This window comes from Anopheles gambiae, chromosome 2 (assembly GCF_943734735.2).
Source record: "Anopheles gambiae chromosome 2, idAnoGambNW_F1_1, whole genome shotgun sequence".
In the NCBI taxonomy this organism is placed as follows: Eukaryota; Metazoa; Arthropoda; class Insecta; order Diptera; family Culicidae; genus Anopheles; species Anopheles gambiae.
In genome coordinates, this window is record NC_064601.1 from 26,462,048 (window position 1) to 26,475,626 (window position 13,579).

At 46.8% G+C, this 13,579-nt stretch overlaps 2 protein-coding genes across 9 annotated transcripts in view; one reads left to right on the forward strand and one right to left on the reverse strand.

Moving 5' to 3' along the window:
• Nucleotides 1-13,579, forward strand: part of LOC1273213 (uncharacterized) — a 63,762-nt gene that overhangs the window by 44,720 nt on the left and 5,463 nt on the right. The window lies entirely within an intron of this gene.
• Nucleotides 903-13,579, reverse strand: part of LOC4577185 (uncharacterized) — a 142,645-nt gene continuing 129,968 nt past the window's right edge. For 2 of the 3 annotated variants that reach the window (XM_061642013.1, XM_061642010.1), the window contains one exon: nucleotides 1,734-1,854. In XM_061642013.1, the coding sequence (XP_061497997.1) occupies nucleotide 1,854 (1 nt within the window). In that variant the 3' untranslated portion in view covers nucleotides 1,734-1,853. Of the gene's footprint in view, nucleotides 1,650-1,733; nucleotides 1,855-1,923; nucleotides 2,146-13,579 lie in introns of those variants that run through there. The other variant, XM_001237437.4, reaches the window with a different exon arrangement.

The window sequence follows — 13,579 nt, forward strand, 5'->3', positions numbered from 1 at the left end:
CAACAAAAAAAGCATGCCATGTTTCGTAATCGATTTCTGGCTGCACAAACATTACATCTTCCCCGTACCGTTTGCCCAGCGTGGCTACCCAAATGGTTTGGCCGTGTGGCTCCGGACACCGGAGATGAGCTGGGTGGATGGATTTTTTTTTTCCACCGAGGACATACAGGATAAGTGCATACAGCTGTCAGCGGATTCGATCCGTTACACTGCTGGAGGGCATTTGTGAAGCATTCGTTTGAAATTGCATTGATGTTTGTATCCATACAAGGATAATAGTAGATCTACCTGTTGCATGGCATGAAAATGGGTCATTTCAATACGGTATTATCACGATTTGCATCCAATTGTCAATACTTACGCTTTGCGCGATCGGGTGTTTTCGGCATGTTATGTACGTGACACTTTATTGCGCTATTATGCGATAAGAAGGCGCTATTTAACCCCACACCAAGAGCAACATTTTCCCACCAATACAATTATAATGAACACGATCTGATATACAAACCAGTGTAAGTGGACTAACCTTTGTAGCAAGCCCAAAACTAACATCCCAATAATACTATGCACGCTTTTGTGTGGCCCAAGTGACGCTCGATGTTTTCCTCTGTTTTGCCTGTTGTATATGGGTACATTTTGACAGCGAATGGCGTGAAAGCAGCTCACTGTGGTGGTTTGGCATGTGTCAAGATATTCCCTTGCATTCCAAGCAAGCTGATAAGGGCACACATATGAAAAAACAGATCACGGAGCACAATACTTTCGTCATATCTATGAAAGCAATGAAACGTTTATGAATAGTAAAAAATCTACAAGAATAATGTTTATTTGCTAGGTACAAAATTTCATTCCATGTTTCCTCCGTACATAAAATGAAAGCAATCAAATAAAATATTAATTGATTGTCTGGTAAAATCTTTCGTATTTATTGTCATGGTGGCAGGCATCGGGATGCAATTGTTACTGACATATAATATTCAAAAAATGTAGATCACAATTTATTTAATACATAATAATGGTTAAATCAGACCGATCGACATCTATAGTAGTTGGCGGCGGTTCTTTGTTGACGATACGTTTACGCCAAAGCAGAAGTCCTACGTTGAGGCCGTGCAGCAAGATGGATAAAAGTAAAATCCAATAGCATACCCCTAGGGAAGCTAGCCCGTCAGAGCTGTAGGGAATCTGTGTTGTAAGCGTATCCGTAATGGCGATGTTATCAGCTAGAGTACTAGCAAACAATGCTCCCCACATTATCATGCACAGTGCAGTGGACCCAAGGGCCACCCCATTCCAGATGTACAATCCAAAAACGCTGAACACCGGTTCGATCGGATTAAAGAGCACGTTAATGATGGAAAAACTGGCCGAAATAGCTGCAAAACTTATAGCAATTCCGATAAACACCACCGTCGAAACCCACAGCCCAGTGTTGATAAAGTTACTGCGATCGATGTTGGCGGATGCTTGACGATTTTGGGGGAATATTGGTGGATCGATCCTATGGACAAGTGGAAGCATCCTTGAAGAACTGCTGGGACAATCGGCAGGGGGCAATCCTTTTAAGAGTTGCAAAACTTCCTCGGTTCGTGACTCTTCATCTTCTTGACAACTGTATGCACACACATATTCGTGATAAAGGCAGGTAACTGTAAAAGAGAGCAATGAAATGAGATTATGAGTACACACACTACGGTCTAGTATGGCAAATGCGTTTGCATGATGTTCATCCTTACGTGTTAAAGTGTAGTACCGCGAATTGGGCAGAAAGTTTTGAGTTAAGGAACCCGAAAACAGCCCGTAGTTTATTTCACTATTCCCGGACGCGTTGCTTTCATATGCCTCCGATGTTATCTAGAACGGAAATAACATGAATGATGTAGAACGTTCCACTCTCATCACATTTTGCTCTACTGTATATACCCAATACGGTGTACAAAGTGAGACTATTAACACAATCAATGAAACACATGATACAATAAATGTGGCAAAGATTAAATTCCATTTCGTTTTAGCCATTGCTTAAGCACGTAGCTCTTTACACATTGATGCCTTTTTAATAAACCGCTTGCAATTTAATCACTTCAATGTGTATAGTTTCTAATGAAGATGATGATACTTCACTCGTAGTTCCGCTCAAACTGAGTCATTTGTTACAGCTGAATGTAACATTCACCCAGTAGAGGTGTGCACGCGAGTAGAAATAAGATAAGAGTTTAATTTGCCATTGAGGACTGATAACAGGTATTGGTGTGATTATGAACATGAGGATGCTCGTTGAATCTTCACACGAAAAATGTAATAAGAAAACCTATCAGCATTAATATTTAGTCTCTTTTCTATTCTTCACGGCGGAGGTGCGTGTTTTTGTGGAATATAAAACGGTTTTTTTTTTCGTTCATGGATACTGATGTACTTCAAGTTTGTCTTTCATCTAATTCATGGTAAGAATTTCCAAAAAAAGCAACTTTTACTAAAGCTTATTTCTCCAAAAAGGTAAATGTGGCATCTACATCAAAGTATCGTGCATGTATAAAACGTCCGCATGCAGTTATTTTGAATTATTTGCGATGTGTATTTATAACTCTCATCAAGCAAATATGAGAAGCTTCCATAGGTGCATTATTCATTAACTCTATCTCTCTCGTTCTCTGTAAATTACTCCTTTGGGCCTTGCTAGAAGCAAAAAAAAGGACAATGCACATTTTCTACCACATAGTTTGACCTACTTTACGAAACGCCCGTTTGCGCGGGCAGGGCACAAAACTGTGCCAATGAGCGTCGGCTAGCAAGATGCCCAGTGGTTAGATGTTGACGCCAAAAGGTAAAAGTTCCTTTGTGTCAATTCAAATCCAAACAATCCATCCCCGCGATGGCCCGGTTGTGTCGTCTGCCGCCTTGGCAAATCGATCGTCACCAGTTGATTCATCGCCGCTCGTTACTTAGGCTCCCTTGTAAGCAGCCCGTAGCGACTGTACGGAGACACAAAGAGACACCTTCCCATTTCCTCCTGGGAAAGATCATCGGGCACGGTATCGTGGGGGTAAGTGATGGTTTACATCAGGAGTATCGGCACGATTTCGAAGCCGCCCAGCTAGGTATGCATCGGAGCGCCAATCGAAGCCGTGCCCCCTTCGCCTGCCGCTGATAGTGTCGATTCTTTTGGGACCTTTTAACCGCAAGTGAAACCGTCCACCACCGCACATCTAAGTAGAACGGGATCATTAATAATCGGGACTGGTTACAATTGGGCGCGGTCGTCCGCATGGGTGTGCAGGGTGGCCGTGTTTTGAAGGCTCGCCAAAGTCTAGCCCGCTTTCCGATCCGTCCTTACCCCAAGGGAGTGAAACGACGAACCCCCAAAGCACGACCGAAGCGGACGAGAAGGAAACACATTAAATTCTTCGTATAAGGATAGTGCAAAACGGCGACGAGGATGGTTGGTTGATGTCCGTGATGCCGGCAGCGAACAATAATGGTGCGGCCGTGCACCACAACCAAGCCAAGTGTGTGTGTGTCTCGCGGTGTGAGCAACGGGAACGATGCGAAAGGTGCCTTTTCTCATCGACACTCCAAAAGTGCACCAATTGATTACTCTCTCTCTCTCTCTGCTCAGCTGCGGTTTTGCTTTTGTTTGGGCCAAGATCATCAACATTCGAGGGCTCGAAGTAGTAGGGCTCAGGTGGGGGGCGCGAACACAAAACAGATAGCGGCAAAGATAAGCGCTCGGTGGCAAGAGGAGGTTCGCATGGAATGCAACCCGGCATACCCGGTACTCAAAACGCGGTGACCTCGTTATGCGTGGTAGGGCAAGGAGAGAAAGGGCGGACGGGGGCAGGTGCGGTTTTCGAACAACCGCTTTTCGCGTATTCCGATGATCGACCACGATCGAACGTGAGCCCCGGAGCGGCGCGCATTCCTGTCGGAACCGGGTTGATCTTCACGAAGGGTGAAAGTGTGTGCAGTGACCCGACTTCAGGGACGTGCCGATGGGTGATTACGACGTGCGCATCGCTAATCAGTGCAGTCCCGCTTGCTACTTCCCCTCGTGCTAGTGGTGCAACACAATCCGAAACGCATTGTGAACGGAAACGTGAAAGAAGCGAGAAGCCCAAATTAGTTACCCCCGATGTGAGCGGATCTTCCGTTCAATGACACACACACACACACGTGCACTGTATCCCAATATTGAAAGAGACTTCCAACTACACACACACATAACAAACCATAGGTATAACTACCTCTCCATTAGCGAGACCATAAAACCACGGACGGGTGTACACAGCTCGTTTTCAGCTATGCATGATTAGCATTCAGCGTGGAATTGCCACGCGAGATCCTGCGTTGGGCCACATTGAAGATGATCTCACCTTCGATGCTGTGTAGCGCAATCACGTTGCGGATGGGTGTTTTTTTTTTTGTGTCCAAGTGGGGGCAAATGGTGATAAAAAATAGCCCCGGAGAGTTAATCCAACGTTACCATGACATAAGGGAGGGCTTTTAGTGTCGCGGCACTTCACTCCACTGGCAGCACCACACCTGACTACATATTTGTGAAAAATCGCCGCAAGATCGCTAGCCACTGCGCCGCTCGGTTACAACATATTGCCGACCACTTCAAACCCTTTTTGGAGGTTTTTACTTTGGCTGTGCTGCAGCGGATGATATCCGAACAGCGAGGGTAGCTTGTTGAGTAGCCGTGCTTTACAAATGATGCTGAGAAGTAACTTCCATCGAAGCTCTAGGTCCGACGAGGAATGTCTGGGAAACTTGTGGTCAGCTTGAAGTGGCCATACCTTGGAGACCTAGCCGAAGGGCTTACGCAATGCCCGTGTACACAGGTATGCCACGACCGGTTTTCACAAGCTACGGTACACCCTTGCTGTGTCTCTGTGTCTGTGTGTGTCGACGGAAATCGATGGTGCAGCGACGTACTTCCTCTGGCCGGCAGTGTCATTCGTCGTACCTCTTGCTGCTTTATTACCAGCAACAAAATGCTGGAAACGGTTTGCCGTAAGACACCCTTGGCGTACACACAGCCGAGCTGCAGCCACCTTGAGCATAGTAGGTAGCTGCTGGTGCGTGACATTACCCCCTCGAGCCCCGGCTCCCTTCCGCGCTCGATTCTCTCTACGTGGATCGGAAATACGCGCCAAACCGCGCAAGAAAAGCAAACAAAATGAGCACAAATCATTCCGTTACGCTGCGCTGCTTGCCGAACGCGCCTCGCCGCCCTAATCCGATTGGGTACGCAAAGGGGGAGAGAGGGGATTTTGGGTACGCGCCACTGCTCACTTTCCGACTTTAACTGATCCGAATTCCCAAAGTGTTTCTGCTGAATGTGCCGCACGCTGTACGAACCAGCGTTGTTGTTTCTGTCTTCCAAGAGATTGTGTCTCTATTTCGTGTTTGTGTTTTTACTCCTCGTTGCTTTGACAGTTTGGTTCCGAATTGGCACCATTACTCGGGCGGAGTAGTGAGCGCACGGCTTGTCTTTTGGTATTGTTTACACCGAGACGCAACAGCCTCTCACCCTCAGGCCCCCGGCGGACACATTACCTAACAAGAGCCACTTTACACCAGCTCGGGTCGCGCGAAAGATGTCTCGAAATAACCGCACCGCCACCGTAGGTATCGTAAACCGGTTCGGCTCCGGGAGGGTAAAAATACGCCAAAATTCAACGCACGACACCGACCACGTCCCAAAACCGGACACCGGGTGGAGCGGAGCAGGCACCTTTCCGCCCCCAAAGTGAACCAAACTTTCATAACGGCTTCCACTGGTGGTGGCGGTCCACTGTTTTGAGCCCAACGCGGTCGCCGCCCTGCGCATGGGTGCGGCGGGTGCAGTTTTCGAATTCGATTGCCGAATTTTTGAAGGCACGCGGCACGCATGCACTCTCACGCACTCTGTGATAGTGGCCGGGGTTGTGGCTGGTGAAAGTAAATAATTGTTATTTTGTTTTAATAGACACTGCTGCTGCTGCTGCTGCTCGTCAGGTGCTTCCATGCTCGGTGCCTAATCTTCATTTCTCCATCGCTCGGCTCTCTTCAGGCTACATTGGTTTCCAACTGGTGTACACTATTTTATGACAGGTGTCTCAATAGGCTCGATCCTCGCACCGAAAATGGGGGAACGCTTGTACTGTTTGCATGCAAACTCGGCTAGCAAAAGCGATCAGGCCGTTTTGACAGTCGCTGATGGTTGGCATGGCAAATTGATGACCCGTTTTCCACAAGCTGCTGCTCCAGTCCGCTGCTGTCCCCACAGTATGATGTAAGCTGGGGCAGGGTGGTGTGTGTGTGTGTGTTTCTTTTTTAGGAGAAGCTTTCGTTTCGCTGCCACAACTGCTATCGACCGAAAGCCGATCAATCATGCTTTCGCGTGGCGAACTGGAAAAAGGAAACAGCAAAAACCTATCAATGGAGCCCGTCCACCTATCGGCCACACTGCGCTGTCATAAACCTTCGGCTTATGGTCACAACGCACTACACCGATCGATAATTCCCTGTTCCTGCCCGACGAAACGCTCCAGTTTCGGTGAATGTCAATCGATGTCAGTTGGGCAACTGGCTGTGTGCCTACTGAACCGGATTACATTTATGCAATGGTCAACGGGATTAGTTTGGCACAATTAAGTGTGGATTTTTGGGCAGGCAAAAACAATAGCAAAGCAAAAGAAGAAAAACACAAAGAGTGAAAGGCAGAAAAAAAATGATCGTAATTCTACCTTACAGCCAGCAACAACTACATAAGCGAAAATTGGGTTGTTTAAAAATATTTACACTTCTTTTCCGTTTTTTTTTGTTCGATTGGTTCCCCTACCACACAACGATGGCCACTGGTACAGTGCCTGGACAGGCACTCAGACAATTCGAACACATTTCGCTTTTTTATGTTTTTGTTCGTAGTGTTGTTGGTGCTGCTGTGGCGCTATCTACATCGTGCCATGGCTGTTGAAAACTAGACCACCAACTGATTTTCTTGCCTGTTGCTTTCCAATTTTTCCTTTCTTTCTCCGTTCTTTACGCAACTTCCATCGAACTGCGCGATCCATCGCGACTGTAGGCGAGTTACAGGTTTTGCTCAAACCCTGTCCACAGTTGGTTAAAAATAAACAAGCAAAAAAAGAGGCCTCAAGGAGAGCGTACGGAACGCTTCTTACGGCCAATGATTCGGCATTCGTTCGATGCACTTTTGTGATGATTTTCGCACTTTTCTGCCCGGTACGAAAAACTGCAACTCTTTTGTTTTTATAACTGACCACCAGTGACGACACTGCGTCGCGCATTCATCAGGTAGGTAGGTTTGTTGGTTTTGGTTGGGCCCCTTCCGAATCCTCAGTGTGCCATCGGTATCCAGCTCGAACGCCAAGAGAAACGATGGAGTAAGTTGTATAAAAAAGTATGTTGCGCAACGTCACTCCTCAAATAGCTGCCTGAGCTGGCATGTTTGCATGTTTTGTGCCTACCATTTCTTAATTATCCTGAATCAAAGGATCCTGCATAGTAGTTCCGCAGGGCATTCAAGAAGAGACAACATCCCGGTAGCCCGAGGCCGTTCGTGTCACTGGATGGCAACTGATTAAAATAATGATTGCCTTTTTTCCAACGATGTGTGGTGTGTGGGGGCTTCCTTCTCTGGTGGTGCTGATCGGCTTGCACCCCGGTTGTGTTGGGCGTGTGTTTTTGTTTCGAACGCCCGTTGTTATGCGCAAAAACCGCACTACCACCGAGCTTTGATGTCTATTCCTGGGCCTTGTGGGCTTTGTGTACTGATGAAAGACTTGCACCATTTATCGTCGACTGTTTTTTTTTTCTTCTATTCACTGGGCAAGAGTTTGTGTGTTGCTGTGACTTGTCACCAGCAGCTCAAAGGGCTGGCGCCTGCTAGAAATTATAACCACTCCAAGTAACTGTCCTGTCCGCTCATTAGCTCGGCACGGCTCGGAGAGCGATGCGGAACTGCCGGGGCATGGTGAGCATCCAACAGGATCTCCCTGGGCATGGTGTGCTTGTGAGCTTCGTGATCCGATAAATGGTAGAATAATATGAAAGGCGCACCGAACGCCTGGAATACATTATATCTTAGCCCAACCATCGTGTGACAGTGAACGATTGATTTAATCGATAATTATAGACACTATCCTCGGTCCCGATCCACCACCTGCCAGCCGGGCACGAGTTTCAGCTTACGCTGCTGCATCACCACTGCGTTATGCAATTTCACCATTATTGCTTCCATTTTTCCGCCCAGCAGTACACACCGAGCTCTGCACGTAACGCTTACAGCCCCCCCCCCTTCCCCTGCATCCATTGATCGGTGGCTGTGCACACGCTGCTGCATCCGCTTGGGATCTTCTCGTTACACACAATCGATACCTTTTGTGTGCTCTCTTTCCCTCTCGACGGCCAACTGCGGCAACCTCAACGATTTAAACCTGCTACTACACCAAAGGGGCGCACCAATAAATCCATGATTAATGATCGATGACCAACAAACCACCCCCACCGACACACACACACACATCGAGACGTTACGAGGCTATTGGGCAGAGCTGAAATCGAAATCGTAAACCACGCCGCTTTCCTGTACCTCCAGCACCGTGCAGTTGCGGTTGGCGAAGGCGGAAATAAACTGCACACGATGTGCTTTTGGCACGCTTTTGATCGGGAAAGAAGCATTTCATCATTCAAATGCACACACGTGTGATTAGTTTTCCTGGATCTCTGTTTGGCAAAGGTAGAAAGGAGAATGAGTAATTCTAAAATTTGGATGCCTCTTTTATGTGTTTTTTGCGTGTGTTTTGTGTTAAGAGGATTGGAATGTTTACAAATAGGATTTTATCTAACCGAATAGCGTTTATTTTCGGTTTTTTGGGGGTTTTTTGTTCGAAGAGAGCAGCAATACCATTTATCTAATCCTCGCTGCTGAACGCATCGCTCATATAAGCGAAAATCGAAGCTAACACCCGCGGGCACACGTAAAAAAACACTGCTTTCGCTATCGTAACGAAATTGTTACGCTTTTGAAGATAAATCAGAGTAAAAAAGAAACACTTTTTACATACAAATTGTTCGCTGGTGGGTCGTGATTGCATTTGCTTGTGTAACAAAACAACAAAACATCGAGATGGAAGATGAAGAGAACAATACATGATGCGATTTATTTGCCGTAAAATAGTTTTTCATCAAAGTTATTTCAATTTAAATAGTTTAATCGAAGAAAATCTATATCGAAAATCTGACATGCCTACAGTAACTAAATGGCTGCTTACCACCTTCACTACAAAAACTGTGAGGTCAATCGCAACTTCCACTCGACGGCATCGACCCGCTTTCATTAGCGATCGCTACTATCATCTTTGCGCTAACCGAAGTAGAAAGTAGAATCTTCCCCTCACGTGTATGACGCTTTCTACACCCTCAACTTGTAACCTTACCCTTACCCTCGGCCACACTTTCATTGTTTTACGAGACCACTACAAACAAACACACGAGAAACAATCACGCAACCCTTGCCGTGGCCGAGGGTCATGGAGACGTCCTTCCCACTAACAATTCACACCCATGCCCCCCGTGATGATGGCTGATGCATGGTGAGGTTACTTTTTCGAGTGCGATCGTGCGGGGAGATATTGTGGCCGATGTGTTTAATGTTTGCTTCTTTTTTTTCTTCTTCGAGTAGTTCGAGTGTGTGGCGGATCTTTGAAGGGTTCGTGGCGGAACATCACACACTTAGTGCAAAGCAGAGGCGAACCCTAAACTCTCCAGACTGTTGCTCGGTCGGTTGTAGTGGTGGTGGTGGTGATGGTGGTAAAGCTCTCGCCACCCTAAGCCAGACACCAAACAAGAGATTTTGCGCAGCAGATAATTAAATCCGTCCAGGCAGATTTCGAACATCTCCTACTGTAGCATAATTATGCCATTACACACCATTCGGGTACGCAGCATTCGCGTCTTCCTACTGCAGGCTGCCACTACTGCTGCCAGTGCCGATAACGATTGTGAATGTTTTTTTCTTTGTTTTTGTTTTGCATCCATGGGAAAATTTCTCCATTATTAAATCGACCGATCCTCACTGATAACGTCGTAGGCTGGTGACCTTTGTCTGGCTTGCTCCCTCTCTCTCTCTCTCTCTCGCTCTGCTGCCTCGTGTTTATCTGCCGCGTGGTAGTGCAGTGCGGTGAACTAAAATTAGCAAGTTTCACTTGTTATCGTGTAAATATATGCCTTTTTTACGAACAGAAGGCAAACTGTTGTGCTTAATGAACGTGCAGAGGGAAAAATATTTGCCGTACAGATTCACAGACGCCGTGTGCGAGAATAGATGGCGCAAGTGACTTACAGAGTTTCAATTTTTCAACAAATCTGTACTACAGATCCATACTTCCCTATTATCATGCATTATTGTCATGATCATGATCGATCGGATCGGGGTTTTATCCTCGAGGCAAAAGCAAACACGTGTATTCACGTGTTTGATCAAATAAAGACAAGACGTCTCTGCTATTAGAAACGTTAGGAAGCTTCTAGGCATTGTCAACAGAGAAGATTCACCCCTTTGAAGTTTGTTGGTCAAAACCTCGCTAAGGTTAAGTATTGTTTGCTAACTGCATACCGCGAGAATTCCAACCCTGTCTTGGAAAGGGGGACGGCAGGGACAACGATATGGTGTTGTTTTTTTCGAAACAACATCAGCTTTGATTGGAGTACATTACAAGTGTCAGTGTGGCGGATGGTCTACAATGTTTGCCAAAACTTTGGTCAACCTTTAGATCTTTCGGCGATCAAGTTGCTACTCGCGAGGGAGGACCGCTTCTCAACGTCTGATTCGTTCCTTTCGTGGCCGGACGACTGCTGTCTTGTTAAGTGCAAACACAAAGCTCGGGCTTTGCGGAATCTCTCTTTTTAATAGATTCTTCACACAGAACTCGCATTGTGGTGCGCCGAGAATGTTTGTTCGCGAAATTTTACACGCAATACGAGCTATAATGTGCGCGACTGATGTCAACGTCCATTGTACTTCTACAATGTTTTGGTAGAATAGTCTTGTGTTGCGATGAAAAAAACGATATGGTTTGAGCAGTCAATTATCACGACGTCACTTTAATGAGATGTCAGACATATGCGCTCGCTGTGTTTACTTCCGCCTGCAAGACGCGGAACGCTTTATTCTAATGGCTTGCGATTAGCACTCCCCGGGGACGTTCCCATCGTGCCGTGCTGAGCCATTCTGCGCTTAATTGTATTAGTCGATTGGTATTAGAAAGCATTAGACAAAGCTTGTCCTGTCCCGCTCTGCTCCCCCGAATTGTCGATCAGCTCTCGTTGGCGGACCAGAGAACTGATTTATTAGCCCCGTTTGCCCACTCCCTACCCTTCCCGGGGACGGTACACAGCAGGTGGACAATAATTTATTGGCATATTTTCTATCATCGGCATCATCGGTATGTGCCGGTGTGTCGTCTCGCGTAATGGCGCCATTACCATGGTGCGTCCAAATTGAGGTTATGACAGGTGACCGCCGATTAATGAATTGGCTCACGTCGAGCTTTCTGTGCCGTGTCGCCGCTGCTATTCTGAAACGGGTCAGCGAACGCATTCCGAAGCCGGAGACAGCTGCAATAGCGGCGGGATCGGGATATTATAACTTAACCCAGCTACGTGTCACGCTGGAAGGGAACACACACCCGAAAACCCTGATACGTCATGGTGCGTTGTGCGAAAGTGTCACAGCTGTACAGAGGGCACGCGCACGTGCAAATGGCCGTTGAAGCGTTATAAGTATGGTGGGCAAAACAACAATGTCTTCAATCATTTAAGCGAGAAAGCAGAGTTTGAGCACCGCCGTTTGAGTTTGGCTGGTACTTGCAAGCGGGTCACAAACGGTACCAGACGGCGGCACCGTGTCCTCCCCTATCAAACACAAACACACACACGTACCCAACCCAAGATGGAGAGAGGAGTGGAGGTGGGGAGGAAGCGCGCGAATATCGTCAGCCGATGATAAATAGCGAGAACGTGTTTGAGCGTACTGCAAACCTGTATGCGTATGCAAATTAGCCAGCCAGAGGGCATATGTGTGTTAGGGCTCATATTTTGTGCCTTCTTCGTCTTTCGTGTTTTTTTTCTGTTCTTTCTCAACTGTCACTGCTTCCTTTTGTGCCCCCGCAATAAAGCAACTCTCTGTAGTTGCGAAAAATTAATAGCATTATTGTTCCAGTTTCATTTTCGTTTCTATTTGTCCGGTTGTTTCTTTTTTTGTTTCACTTCTTAAACAGAATTAAACGGTCGAGGCGAGTGATGAGTGAAGTTATTGTTGTGCCGCAACCGGGAAGCGTACAAAGCGTGATCCTTTTGTAAGCACGCCGCCCTCATTAGTAAAGTAAACGCGTGCTGCCATACCGAAAGCTCGAGCTAAGTTCGCAAAAGCTCGCTTGTACCACTACCACCACCCTGTGCAAATTGAAACGGAAACCTTGTGAATTGTCAATCCACAAGCCGTTGCTCCGAGAAATGCCACGCCTTCCGGGGTTTTGTTTTCTAAATAATGATGACTTCACTGTGGACAAACCGCTGAAAGCTACGTTCTCGATCGAAAGGAAAATGTGGCCATGTTTTTTTTTTTTCTCTGTGCTCGCTAGTTGCCTCGTGGGAAAACCTTCCCTTTTGTTGCACCCGAATATATGCGATCGCATTGGTTCTTTTGGTTCGTAAAGCAACACATCGTCGTCGCGAATTCTCGGTAACTCTGGGTAATTAACTGCCAACCAATCACTGTTTCCACCACCTCGAGCCACATCGAGGAGCCATAGTGACGTAGCGATCGATAATTAGTAGCGCGTGTGTGTGTGTGTGTGTGTGGAGTCACTGTTTTGCCCGACGTTCTTCCCGGAGATATTCTTACTGGCTGGTATTTATCCTTGAGAAGCCGGTCGGTTTTTTTTGCCTTTCCTCGCATGCTGATCATCTCTGCTAGTAATTTGGATAGGCCGGTAATCCCTTCGGGTCTCCCGTAGTGAGCAGCGTAGCGTAACCTAATCAAAGCGAATCGTCGGTAGGGGAAGTGTTGAAACCGGTTCCTGGGACTTGAGACACCCGCTTCCAGCAAACCGTAGTTACAGTCAAGTTTTTTTCTGTTTTCCACCCATAACGTAGTCCAACCCGCAACCCGCCCCTCCCGCTCCTGTGTGATGGTCGATCGTGTACGATTAGCTTAGGGCACTGGGGAAACGTTACACACACAAAAAAATCGACTACAAACAGCATCGCGACTCGCGCGGGTCATCTGAAAGACGATCACTGTTTCGTGAGCCGGAATAATGGTGATGTGCGAAGATGATGTGAGCGTCTTGAAACCCTTCCCACAGGTGTGTTCTCTTCCACCCGTTTTGACCTTGACAGGGTGATACAGCTGGAGATTTGCATACACACAGTGTAAGGGACATTTTTTATTCTCCGTTCGTCGATAATGCACAACCTGATTAATGTAACAGAATCGTTTTTTTTTTGTGTTTTTTTTTTGGCTTCAACCAGGTGGCCTTAATTTACTGCCAGACATATGTTCGCTCTTTCT